The sequence below is a fragment of the Ciona intestinalis genome, unplaced genomic scaffold (assembly GCF_000224145.3).
Source record: "Ciona intestinalis unplaced genomic scaffold, KH HT000177.2, whole genome shotgun sequence".
In the NCBI taxonomy this organism is placed as follows: domain Eukaryota; kingdom Metazoa; phylum Chordata; class Ascidiacea; order Phlebobranchia; family Cionidae; genus Ciona; species Ciona intestinalis.
Window position 1 is genome coordinate 38523 of NW_004190499.2, and position 13574 is coordinate 52096.

The window sequence follows — 13574 nt, forward strand, 5'->3', positions numbered from 1 at the left end:
ACCATCGCGGTGTGTTCTATTTATAATGTCAGATTTTATTATGACGTCAAAAGGGGAGTCTGGTTCAAGAATTATAAAATTGACTGTTTTGACAATGGATATCCTTGAAATCGATTATTAACTTTCCAGAACCCCGAAACAAATTCCCGAGACTTATGTTCGGTTCATGCTGGATTAAACATAATACAGGTCGGGGAAGATGGGACACCTTTAGCGCATATTATTCAAATTTCCTGATCGTTTTTTAAACAATTAACAACAGTCTATGGGAGGCGTAAAGATAAGGTTTTAGAATTCGTTGAATGTCATTGTTTACTACCAAATGGGATGAGAAAATAGATTAAAAAAGGTGTCCCATCTTCCCCCACCCTACTACACTTCTATTATCGGGTTATCATACCTTTATATAGTTGTTAATAAACGTAAGTAAGGTTTAGCAGCCACGCTTTTATTGGACCATAGCGTGTTTTATCGACTGTCGTTTTGCTGCTAATTCTCTTCGCTGATTAAATTAATTTAGTTTTCGCTATCGTATTCGAAGAAATTTTACTGTGTCTTTAAATGAAGTTTGCCTCTATATATAGGTAAGGCCATACGGCATAGCATACATGCGATTTATGCCAGAGTTGGCCAATTACCCCAAACAAACACTTTAAAGTAATTTGTTCATTTTTCCATTACCCAGGAATTTTCTAAAGTAAACAAAATCCTTCGTTTGTTGGTGTGTCATCCTGTTGGGAATAAAGATTGTTTTTTCAGGCCACCGCAAGTGAGAGAACGAAAGAAAAAAGCAAAAGAGAGAGTCGTAGAAACAGCGATTTTGGTCGAGTCTCGAATTCGCATTTGGTGTAAATTGTTGCTATCTGTTGGTTTATGTTATGATATATTAATGTTGTTTCTATATTTTGCAGGCTGTTGCTATGGGCAACCTACTTATGCGCCATAGCGCTAATACGAGAACAATTACTTTAATTTTTGTTGGGTTAAGTTATTTATTTATCGGGGCAGGCGTGTTTAGTGCAATTGAACGAGAACATGAAATTAAAAGCGGGAAAGAACTTTTTGCACGAGAGAAATACTTTAAGTAAGTTTTGTATATTCTATATTTTGTATATGAGGTGTATGAATACACCACGTGTGTCTGGTGTATAAGAAGACACCCATGTTATAACTCGACAGTGAGCATGAGGTGTATGAATACACCATGTGTGTCTGGTGTATAAGAAGACACCCATGTTATAACTCGACAGTGAGCATGAGGTGTATGAATACACCATGTGTGTCTGGTGTGTAAGAAGACACCCATGTTATAACTTGACAGTGAGCATGAGGTGTATGAATACACCATGTGTGTCTGGTGTATATGAAGACACCCATGTTATAACTCGACAGTGAGCATGAGGTGTATGAATACACCATGTGTGTCTGGTTTATAAGAAGACACCCATGTTATAACTCGACAGTGAGCATGAGGTGTATGAATACACCATGTGTGTCTGGTGTATAAGAAGACACCCATGTTATAACTCGATAATGAACATAACACTTTCTTTATTTAAACACAAATGTTAAAGTAACTTTAACATAACACTTCGTGGTACATCGGACCTACGTCATCAGATTAACCCCCCGCCCCTCACACATTTGGAAAAACGTCGTTAAATTTATGATTTAATTTCATAACACCCGTCACAATCGACATTGAACGCGAACAATGCCTCCTGTGACGTCGTAAACACCAAATTCATTTTCAAACCGCTGAAATTGAGAAAAATAAGAATTTTTCAATGATCGATTTAGGTGTTGTGAAACATGTTATACACGTCATAATGATCAATATTACGTTGTATACCGAATATGACGTCACTTAGGCGTTGATTCTTCCTATTCCCGAACAGATAATATAAGTTCTATTATTGGTTGCCGCCATTGCGCTTTCTGGGCCCCTCATCAATTATTTAAAAGGAAAGTCTGTACAATGTAACTAGACTGGATCACGAATCTTAAACGAGAGTTCTCGCCGAAACCGACGAATGTTGAAGCTTATAAACAACTAGATTGCTTTATATTCAACACAACACACGAGCTTATAAAACACGCTCAATACTAATCAAGTTAACTATCCAGGGCTGCTATTATGTGCTCCATTTTTAGCATCCCCATCGATCCATGCCTGCCACCACCTTGTACTTCAAAGCTTGCGTGGCTTTGGCAGCTAAGGCAAGATTCATCCGCGATCATTGGTGGTGTCTACGTGTTGACCGAGTTGTGGGCGTGTGTGTTCTTGTACAAGACACTTAGGGGTAATTGCTGCAACCCAGTGGTCACTAATGGTTGTCCAAATTGTTAGAAAAAACAACCACCCACAAAGTAACATACGTGATAAACACACAGAAAAATAACCACCCACAAAGTAACATACGTGATAAACACACAGAAAAATAACCACCCACAAAGTAACATACGTGATAAACACACAGAAAAATAACCACCCACAAAGTAACATACGTGATAAACACACAGAAAAATAACCACCCACAAAGTAACATACGTGATAAACACACAGAAAAATAACCACCCACAAAGTAACATACGTGATAAACACACAGAAAAATAACCACCCACAAAGTAATATGAACAAAACATCTGCGTTTTAACGACTGTTGTTTACCCGATTCGTGAGGAAAAAAGTTTATTGTTTTTTATTTTGTTATTTTCGTTGCAAAGGTTTCTTGTCGCTAAGCAACCGCGAATGAATTTTAATTGCGTTTCATTATTTCAAGCTGTTTACAAGATTTAAATATTTAAAATGGGGTTCGTTTTTAGTCTCGGTTCGTTTGGTTACAATGAATTATACATCACAATGCCCATTATCTTGCGACAATCTTCACTGTAATTGTAACTCTGGAATGCGTTTAAAATATAACATAACAAAATACTTTTATTACAAAAATTAAATTAATCAAAACAGCCAAGTGAAATGAATTAACAGCAAAACAACAGTCGTTAAAACACGCTAAGGATAAAATAAACGAAAAAGCATTTGGTTAAAAACGTGTCTGTTAAACCTTATAGGAAGCAACTCACAGTGGGTTGCAAATATTTAATTAAAACAAATTTTTAAATTTTTGCAAAAAAAGTTTGCGTAAATATTTATAAAACAATATATTATTTTATATTTTTCAGAGAACTTTATAACATAAGCGACGTCGACTACGATAACATGAGCCACATGATTATGGAACTACAACCTCACAAAGCCGGTGTGCAGTGGAGTTTTGTGGGGGCGTTGTACTTTGCTATTACTGTTGTTACTACGATTGGTAAGTTACGTGGTGTTGTAGGTGGGGTAAGATGGGACATAGATGTGGGGGAAGTTGGTACATGTTGGGGAAAGTTAGTACATGTTGGTGGGGTATGATGGGCCACGCTGGGGCAAGATGGGACATGGTGGGGTAAGATGGGGCGTGTTGAGGGGAAGATGGTACACATTGATAGGGTTAAAAGGTTTATATTTATATTCTCATTTGTCGTCCCGTTCGATGGTTAACAAAGACATTTAAAGAATTATATATCCGTTTCCTCAGCACATCTTTAACAGAGCGTTTTTAGTTTTTAAAAACACAATCAAAATACGGAAATTTACTAACGTTATCCAGCACTTACCGCACAGTAATGTATTGTAGAAAGTTCCGCCTGTAAATTATCCTGTAAAGCTACGCCTGTAAAACTAGAGAGCTTAAAATACATCTTCTGCCAATTTTCTACCGGGGTTATTCACCCTTGTAAAAACAACCTAAATATATTTATATGACTAAAACTGGAGGCTGGCGATTAAATGCCGGAAAAGCTATTTTAACAAACAGAGGTTAATATTCCTGGTAGCAGCGGGTCGTGATAAATTACCAACAGGAATATTTTGGGATTACGAAAGCTTCTCACGATGTATAGTAGGGTGGGGGAAGTTGGGACACATTTTAACTTTATTTTCTCGTCCAATGTGGTAGTAAACAAAGAACTTTTAAAGAATTATAAAACTATATCCTCAAGACTCCCATAGACCGTTGTTAACTGTTTAAAACACGATCAGGATATTTGGATATTGAGCGCCGAAGGTGTCCCATCTTCCCCCACCCTACTATATAAGTATATAGGGTTGGATTATTTATAACATTACGTTTGCGCTATTGAGTCATTGAACAAGATGAAGACGACATGCATAGGACGTTAAACCGTCTTAATATATTTAATTGACAGAAAAGCAGTTTTAAAATCACAGTATACCCGGCAGAAGTTTATATAAAAGCCCCGTGTTCGAAGCCCGGTTTATGGGGGAAATTTTACGGGTATTTAAATTCCTTTTGTGAATCTAAAAATAGACATTATTATATTTTGTAGAATTTCTAAATCACTTGTATTGGGATAGAAATAGTATATAACGGTCGCCATAGAAACAACATTTATATTCTCGTTATCTTTCGAAAGCAAATATTTAGTTTCCTTTCATAGCGCAGATGTGTGGGATCGAATCAATTATTTATTCGCGTAAAGTGTTTATGGCAAAGGAGACGTCGTAACATTATGGCGGCGGTTCCGTAAGAGATTTTAATACAAACGTGGGTCCAGTAGCCGCGCTTTTATTCGACGCTTTTCCTCAAGTAGTTTTCACCCGTAGCGTGTTTTAACGACTGTTGTTTTGCTGCTAATTCTATTCTCTTTATGTTTTAATTAAATTCTTCGCTATTGCATTTGAAGAGAAGTGGATATTGTGTAAATATAAATATTAAAAGGAGAAATTTCATGCCGTTTTTGTTAAAACAATTACATCACAAAACCTTTTTTATTTGCACGATAGCGACGCCGAATCAAACCGTCATCAACCTCAACATATGTGGATATTTAATTGTAGATCCCCAACATAGATTTAATAAGATGGCACCCCAATTAACCACCCCCCCCCCCCAATTCTAGCGGGCCACCCCCCAAAATAAATCATGTTATTTTAATTATTTCTACCCCACGTGACGGGATCAGATGGCGTTTTATCGACGATGTCGCGAATCGATTGTTTGCGTTCTACAAATAATTCTAGAATCTGGAACAATCAATTATTTTATTGACAGCTTTTTCTAGAACGCAATCAATTAGGTTATGTGACGTCATACTTTACGACTATGACATCATAAAATGCTCAAAACTGTGTTTTAAAATTAAAAAAATTATGGTGACGTATCAGCTAAACTTATGACGTCGCACAGGGTACGGTCACGCGGTGCCGCAAACAACAATGGGAAAGATGACGTGTATAGCGTACGCTGTGATCGGCATCCCGCTATGCTTGGTTATGTTCCAGGCCATGGGTGAACGGATGAATAATTCTGCCAAGTCGCTCCTCAAAACAACAGGACATAAACTTGGGTTCAAGTTCGATGAGGTAAATAATGCTATCTGTGACGACATATGCTTTATAATGACATCATTTATATTTTAATGACATCATTTATATTTTAATGACATCATTTATATTAATATGGCGTTGTACTTAGTTCATAATGACGTATTATATTTCATAATAGCTTCATACGTTTCGTACTGACGTCACATTAATTTTAATGACGTCATCACATCGTAGGTATCCCACAAATGCTTGATACCGTTCGGAATTCTTAGTTGTTGCGTCACAGTGGTGGTTGGTTCTTCCGTGTTCTCGTATTTCGAGGGGTGGTCTTACACTAACAGTGTCTATTATTGCGTCATGACTTTATCGACAATTGGTAAGTTTCATATTTATGACGTCATCATGTTCTGACGTCACTGTTCTTTGCTGTCGAGAATGGGTAAGTGCGCTCGCCTCTAGCACGGGGTATATGGGTTAAAGTCTCGTTGCTGCTACCATTGTGAGCGTATGTTTCCTTGGGCAAGATACTTGTGTAAGAAACAGAACACCCGTATTATAACAACTGTTGTTGCCCCGCCATGCCAGGATAAACAAGTTACATACGTGGTAGCTTGTAAGCGAGCATGAGGTGTAAGAAACAGAACACCCGTATTATAACAACTGTCGTTGCCCCGCCACGCGAGGATAAATAAGTTACATACGTGGTAACTTGGAAGCGGGCACGAGGTGTATGAAACAGAACACATTGCTGGCTCCTCAAAGATAAACAAACTGCCCGAATCATTCACTTACGTGCCCACCAATACAGGTTTTGGGGATTACGTAGCCATGCAGGTGGACGGAGCTTTGCAGCAGAAACCTCAGTACGTCGCGTTCAGTTTCGTTTACATTCTCATTGGGCTGACGGTGATCGGGGCTTTCCTAAACCTCGTCATACTGAGAATGATTGTGACGTTGCCTGTGACGCCTGACGGTTCCACAACTGGGGAATCACCCAAACAGGATGATAACGTTTTCTCAAGCGACGAAAATTCGGATCAAGATTTTCGCGGGCGGGAACTTAGACGGAAGTTACGTAGACGACGGAAGAAGCGATCGCGTCATAGTCTTGCGACGTCGAGATCGGACTGGGTATGACGTCATAATATAGAATAAACTGTCCTTTTTTATGTATTCGAAAACGATAGCGATCAAGAAATGCTTGTCATGTAAGTGAAGGCAACGGGTTCAATCCTGCCCACGTTGCTGCTACCATTGTGGGGGTATATGTCTTTGAGCCAACCCAGTGGTCACTAATGGGTCGCAACATCCTGGGTGTTAGGGTAATGAACAAAATATAATTATAATATAGTTAACTTAATAAAACTCCAACCCGACTCTGAACAAATTTAGTTAACAATGTTTCTTGTTCCAGAAACGATTGTTGTGTTTCGCGAAATCGCGTTCCCTCGAAGAAGTCGAAGAAGAAAGTTCAATAGTTCAACCGGAAGTGACGAGTTCCGATGACGATCCACTTCCGGAAAGGCGGAGGCGAACGTTTCCGGCTGTAACACGGTTGACGCGATGCACGAGATGCAAGTGTAAGGTGAGGAAAAGTAACATCATCAATCATCATCGTTCCGTGGATGACGTCACCGACTGTCAGATGACGTCATCGGAGAACAAGTTTACGGAAGCGGGCACGGTTGGGAACGGAATTCGAGAAAAAGAAAACACGGCAAAAGGTGGAAGTTGTAATGGGGGTTTGCGGAATGGGAAAGAAGAAATGACGGAATCAACGGAAAGCGAAAATCCGCAGAACTGTGTGCGGAGGTCGTTGTTATTGTCGGCTCCCAACCCCAGGGTGAGGTCGATGTCAGACGACAGTGGTTACTCTGGTAATCAATCAACCGTGTGGACGGAAACCGAAAAGCGTCATTTCCGTAAACAAGATGGCGAGGATTTTAACCGGGGAGGAAATAATATCGATTCCGTGAATTCCGTGTGCGGGACTTTAGACGATTATCGGTTTGCCCACCAACACAACAGGCTTGTCCCAGGTAAGGAACCCCATTACAGATTAAGAAGTCGCGCGACGTCGCCATTATTCGATCTGGATCGCGGTTCGGTTGTTTACTACACAAAGAACGAAGCGGTGTGTAGTTACGTCACAATACACGACCGAAACTCAAAATCTTCCGGCGACGAAAAATCGACCAACGAAAAATCGGGAGACGAGTCGTATAAGAAGAAAATGATGTCACCTGACGTCATGAAGCCCCCATTATTACGTCAGAAGTGCGTCATCGCCCCCACAATCGTCATCACCCCGCATTCTCCAATGTTAAGCCGAACACCTAACGAGACGAGCACGGAGACTTACGCTTCTTTCCTAAGCGACAGGTGATTGTTGTGGTATTATGACGTAACTATTTAGGTTTATTGTTTATCTATTTAATAAATATGACGTAATTATTTAAGTTTCTTTCTTTACAATTGAATAATTATGACGTAGCGACATGGAGGATAGAGCGTCATCATGCTGTACAGAAGTGACGAGAGCTTATGACGTCACGCCTGCGTCACAACTAGACACTGTGGCGTCAGAAACCGAGCTGTCACCCTCTGACCAACCAGCACCCCAGAGCCCCCCACCCAACATAGAAATCGAAGAACAATCAGATAACAACGGGCACGACAATGAACAATGGTTCGCCATGGATTCTAGAATGTTGAAACAAACAAATGAATCGAAGGTTGTGGAACATAGAAGCGGAAGTGTCGCGAAACTGAACAAACGAACAATTGGAAACAGGTATGACGTCAAAATTAACCTTGTCTATACGTATCTCTTGTGTGACGTGATAGGGAAACTTATGTATTGCCTCACAATCGTTTAAACATCACAGTGTTGTGTATGACGTCACAATGTTATGTATGACGTCACAATGCTTTCAGGAAACGTCTATCCTCGGGTTGCGGCAAACTATTTCCTCGGTGGCGACGACGATGGTCCAGACTCTCGCGGAAGAACACTAAAAATTCAGAAACTCCCCAAAAAAGTAACAATGCGAATCGTCCGCGGCCCTATGACGTCACAATACGTGAAAACCTCTGTCATTGTGAATGTCATCGGTTCTCTCTCCCCCTCATGCGGAAGGAAATCCAGGAATCCTACAACCGCAAGGCGGCGCCACGGAAAACAGAAAGTCTGGACATTGAAAATTCTCGGCTTCGGGGATTAACCCTTTCCCAAGTAGCAATGACGTCATGTTCCAAAGCTTCCTTCGATGATTTTGATTCGTTGTCGTTTACGTCAAGTATGACGTCACTACCGGCAAAAGTCGAGACGAGACGAAACAAGCGCGATATTAATAATGCTTATTGTTACGTCACAGGGCGCGATTCATGTTGTTAATGACGTCACAAGGATTGCAGAAGTTTATTTGTAAAGAAATAATCGCTAGACTTTTATTGTTACGTCACAATCAACACGTCATCTATTGCACGCGTTTAATACAAAGGTTGAAACAATAGGCACTATGACGTATACATGGAACTGCAAGTGACGTCACCAATACTATGTCGGTTCTTCCCCAACTTCTGATGACGTAATATACTTTTTAATGATGTCATAACACGCTTTATATTGTTCCTGGAAAACAGTGACGTAATATTGACATATTAATAATAATGTCACATCCGTCTTACCTTCGTCCTTACCACTAGAGGGCGACAATCGCGAAGATCTTTCACCGACCTGAAGACGTCAATCGCGTTTTCGCGTCGAAGGCGTTCCAGAAGGTTTATGACGCAACAGAAGATACCCGACCGTCCAGCGCCGTCGCTATAACAATAACATCGTGACGTCAGTGCCACGTGGCGTCACAGCAACGTCACTATGGCAACCATACCTGCAGTGAATCACCACACGAGGTCGCACTCCGTCGTGATCAGCGTTCAGTTGCTTAGCAACCAGGTTGGCAAGGTTGATTAAAACAGCGCCACCATCTGGAGGAGGCTGGTTCTCGTCCTCCCACACTTGGTAGCGCAAGTGAGTCACAGTCGTCGTTTTCTGGAATATGATGTCATTTCCGTGACTGTGGTGAGGTGAAGTGACGTATATACTCACGTGATCAGGTTGATCGCCTGAAACACTCAGCGTCGTCTCGATGTATTCGCCATGATCGATTGTGACGTCATTATGAACAGACAATTCCCCGCATTCCATAGAATCGTCGTTGATTGGCCAATATTGCGCGCATTGCTCCTGCATAGATTATTACGTCACAACTGTCATTTGAGGGGATATCATCTAACGACTTACCACGTGGTCTATTGTTAATGGCGTCAACATAACGATGTGTGTGACGTAATTATCGATGACAACACGCCAGAAGTCTTCGATTGTGTTTTGCATCGGTGCTTGCGTCACAATCAGGTTGTGTTTGACGTCATAGCACTGTAAACCAGAAGGGTTGTGACGTAATAATAGAGCGTAGACAAGGAATGTGACTATGACGTAACAATGCAGTTGTCACGCATGACTTACCTGCATCATAGATGCGTTCGCGTATGGCGGAGTCTGTTCGCTCGGTCGCATGCGGATGAATATCTGGCTGTGTTCGTCTGCAGAGGTAGTTATGTTTATGACGTCATAATAAGCATTATATCAACATACATGGGATAATATCTTGGTCTCTATTTTTGATGGCGTTGTCAGGGAAAGTCCCCGAACCGAGTCTAGGATTAGATGGGCACGTAAGTGATAGTTTGTCGAATTCTGCTTCGAATCCGCTTTTTCCGCTCTCAGGGTCCTCACTGTGACGTAATAACTATCATTGCGTAATAATAAAAGTGCATAAACAATATATACTGTGGTGATCAAACGCGTTTATTTATTCTAGAAGATGTATTTGTGTATTGTGGAAATAATGACAACTGTCACGTCACCTTTCTAATGACGTGTACCGCGACGTGAAATCTTCCTTTGTGACGTCAGTATTACCGAACAAATGAATCTCCATCGCGAGTTTGTGCAAGAAGACGTATTGATCCTGTTTGTTACGTCATAATGAATAACAATCGAATAAAGGATGGATATTATGACGTCACTTACCAAGCTTTGAACCATTTCCGTTCTCTTCGTTCTCAGGTTAGCTATGACGTCATAAACATCAATATTGTTGTCATTGTTTAGTTTGTTGACGAGATAATCTAGAACAATGTAAGTTCCGGTTCTACCTACACCTGCGCTATAAACACCCATTGTTACGTTAACAATTAAAATAATCGCGCACCTTTATTAACCTGCAATGCACGACAATGGGTCCCGGTGTGGCGTCACAATCAGATTGTGCTTTTAGCGTTCGCACTCGAAATCGGAAAATTTCAGAAGTCGTTTTTGGAACTCCGTGGTCCGGCCACGCGCGGTATTGGAACTGGGAGATGTTTCGAGGCTCCTGTGGTGACGTCATAATATATAATGTAACGTCATAATATATAATGAATTCAAAAAATTATAAGTCAAAGAATAACGACCGTATAAAAAATAATGACGTCACAACTCGATAAAGTTTTCAACTTACGTCATCAGGATGATCGGAATGCGTGACCTTTAGTAACCTTTCAACGAAACTTCCATAGTCTATGACGTCATGGAGGGAAACGCGAATCTTCCCGAATTCCATTGTCCCATCTTCCGGCCAGTATTGTTCGCATTTTTTCTACACGAAACAAAATCGTTTATGACGTATACATGCGGGGTTATGACGTCATAAATTAAAAGCAGCCAAAGTTTGAAAATAAAGAAGCAGAAGTAAAATAAAGGAAACCGAAAGAAATAAAATTTGCCAAGGTTTGTTGCAACCGCCATATTGAAATCAGCGTCATAATGCACCGATTCATACGTCATAAAGTAAAGTCACTCGAATACCTGGCCCGGGAATTTGAATGGTGACGGCAGACGTGTGTATGGCTGTGAATGTATATCACCCATGGTTATTAAAAGAAGCCTAATGACGTCATACTCGTGACGTCATCGAGAGTTAAAGAGGGAAGAACCATGCGCGGTATATTATGACGTCATACTTACTCGTCCAAGTTCGCGAAGTTCGGTAATCATGACTATGACGTAACAATGGTGTTCCCATATCATCCGCCAAAAGTCGTCGAGTGTATTTTCCTTTGGTCCTTGCGCGGCTATGAACTTTTTCTCTACGTCATGACCCTGTGATGTCAAGATTAGCATTACGTCATTATTGTGACGTCACGATTTTCATTACGTCATTAAATGTCTAACATCCACTTACGTCGATAAATGAAGCGTTGATGTAATCGGAGAAGGCTACCTCATCAATGGGTGACAGTTTGACGCGGCTGTCGTCACCTTGGTAATAATGGGGATTATTACGTCATAATGATAATAACAAAATATGTGGGGGTAAGATGGGATACCGTTAGCAATAATATTTATTATAAAAGAGAATGGGAAACATGGACCATCTTACCCAATACATGATGTAGCCACAAATATATCAATCGTATATTATTAACTCACAAGTGATCACGTTCTTGTATCTGTTCTTCTCTTTGTTTTCCGTGAGTTTTGCGTAATCTGCCACCGGTTGTAGTGACGATACATAAGCGGGCATCGACTGTGGGGGGGGGGTTGTTAGAGAATTAATAACAATAATAATAACCAGCAATAATAAAGTGGGAGTCCGAAACAACAACCATTGCCTACTCACTGCATTAAGGAATGTTTTGAGTCGGTTATAAAGCAACAACAGTCACTATAGCAATAATATAAAGTAAAGTGGGCCGGGGTAAGATGGTCAGTGTGGGCTGGGGTAAGTTAGGACACGTTTTTATTCTCTGTTTATCGTGTTATTTGGTAGTAAACAAATAATATTTATAGAATTATATAACAGTATCCTCACGACTCTAAAATAGCGTTGTTAATTGTTAAAAACACGATCAGGAAATATGACATTATGAGCTAATGATAAACAGGCAGGGCAACGGCAACGAAAGCAATAAAATACAACATGAAACAAAACCAAACCAGTAAAGATACACAGGGACATCACCTGAAACTCAGCCCTAAACAACCTATCCTCATCCGCATGTTTATTGTTATATACTTCATATAAATCCTCGGCCCGAATCTCAGTGTTCGGTTTGACTACTTTAGGGACTTCCCCATCACTGCTGTCGTCATCGGTTGGAATTGCATCTATGACGTCACCATTGGCTACTGTGACGTCACACTGAGCAATGTCCGACATTGAATTTTTCGACGAATTTCGCGACATCGAACCTACGTCATAATCAACATTATTAAACATTGTTCGAAAACAAACGACTTGTTACGTCATAATGCGTTTGATTTGTTTGACATATGACGTCACAATGCAAATAGACAACATAGTTATGTAACAATACCCCCGCTATCGGCAGATTCCATTGTTTCAACATAATCGTTCGAATTCGAATCTGTAGTTTTCGTTTTCTTACGACGCTTTCCTCTGTGACGTAATAAGTTAGGTATCTATTATGACGTTACAACAGTATAATCTCACCGAAGTCTGGCTATTGTCTTTAACATAATCGAGTTGTTCCAATACCTGAACACTATACGTTTGTTGTAGCAGCTTAAATCGCGTACCTACTTCCGTTCTGCCTCACACATCATATATACATCTGTGACGTAACAGTACTAAACGCGAATAGTTCCTACTAACAATTCTAGAAAGAGACAGCGTAAGCTTCGTTCCACTGATGCACCAACAAAGACATTCTTTCAATAATCAACCATGTGTGACGTAATAATATCCCTTGGCAACATGACGTCACTGCAGCAAGTTAATTAATCTCGTAATTAAACATTTCACTCCCTCACTAATGACCAACCTCGCACATACACTACACACATGTACTAACACATGTACCATCAACTACTGAAAGTTCGATCTTCGTTTCATCGCCGTAAGGTTCGGAACCGACATAACCAAATATACGGCGTCTCGAAATTTTGACTTTAACGCGTCCAAATCTGCATAACTGTTGAATACGTCACTGACATTTATATTTAGTGAGTCTATACTGAATATGGTTACGATGCTGCTGCCAGTATGAAGTTTAGACACGCCGTATGCTCCTCGCTAACTGTGCTGCTAATTAGTCAGATAAACTC

At 40.4% G+C, this 13574-nt stretch overlaps 2 protein-coding genes across 3 annotated transcripts; one reads left to right on the top strand and one right to left on the bottom strand.

Moving 5' to 3' along the window:
- Positions 1 to 865: 865 nt before the first annotated feature.
- Positions 866 to 8948, top strand: LOC100184205. Its single transcript, XM_026839258.1, has 8 exons — positions 866 to 1084; positions 3187 to 3323; positions 5259 to 5434; positions 5633 to 5774; positions 6207 to 6529; positions 6813 to 7780; positions 7893 to 8192; positions 8336 to 8948. The coding sequence occupies exons 1-8, from the start codon at positions 921 to 923 to the stop codon at positions 8793 to 8795; spliced, it is 2670 nt and encodes an 889-aa protein (XP_026695059.1). The 5' UTR covers positions 866 to 920; the 3' UTR covers positions 8796 to 8948.
- LOC100177989 (receptor-type tyrosine-protein phosphatase alpha-like) lies at positions 8792 to 13168 on the bottom strand. Of its 2 annotated transcripts, XM_002122539.5 has the most exons (18): positions 12961 to 13168; positions 12824 to 12906; positions 12469 to 12698; positions 11937 to 12033; positions 11689 to 11765; positions 11472 to 11606; positions 11313 to 11354; positions 10966 to 11103; positions 10688 to 10839; positions 10497 to 10632; positions 10331 to 10434; positions 10059 to 10198; positions 9930 to 10006; positions 9705 to 9839; positions 9510 to 9647; positions 9292 to 9452; positions 9089 to 9224; positions 8792 to 9032 (listed from the first exon to the last, which is right to left on the bottom strand). In XM_002122539.5, the coding sequence occupies exons 1-18, from the start codon at positions 12984 to 12986 to the stop codon at positions 8958 to 8960; spliced, it is 2082 nt and encodes a 693-aa protein (XP_002122575.1). In that variant the 5' UTR covers positions 12987 to 13168; the 3' UTR covers positions 8792 to 8957. The 2 variants fall into 2 exon arrangements, with proteins under 2 accessions (XP_002122575.1, XP_026695060.1); XM_026839259.1 differs by lacking the exon at positions 11313 to 11354.
- Between the last annotated feature and the right edge of the window lie 406 nt (positions 13169 to 13574).

Excerpts from the sequence above, each read along its gene's own strand:
- LOC100184205 (XM_026839258.1), top strand. The coding sequence starts at position 921 with ATGGGCAACCTACTTATGCGCCATAGCGCTAATACGAGAACAATTACT. Across the intron at positions 5,775-6,206 it reads CATGACTTTATCGACAATTG|GTTTTGGGGATTACGTAGCC; the intron begins GTAAGTTTCATA and ends CCACCAATACAG. Across the intron at positions 8,193-8,335 it reads AAACGAACAATTGGAAACAG|GAAACGTCTATCCTCGGGTT; the intron begins GTATGACGTCAA and ends CAATGCTTTCAG.
- LOC100177989 (XM_002122539.5), bottom strand. The coding sequence starts at position 12,986 with ATGTTAAAGACAATAGCCAGACTTCG. Across the intron at positions 12,699-12,823 it reads GGAATCTGCCGATAGCGGGG|GTTCGATGTCGCGAAATTCG; the intron begins GTATTGTTACAT and ends ATTATGACGTAG. Across the intron at positions 9,225-9,291 it reads CGTGTGGTGATTCACTGCAG|CGACGGCGCTGGACGGTCGG; the intron begins GTATGGTTGCCA and ends TTATTGTTATAG.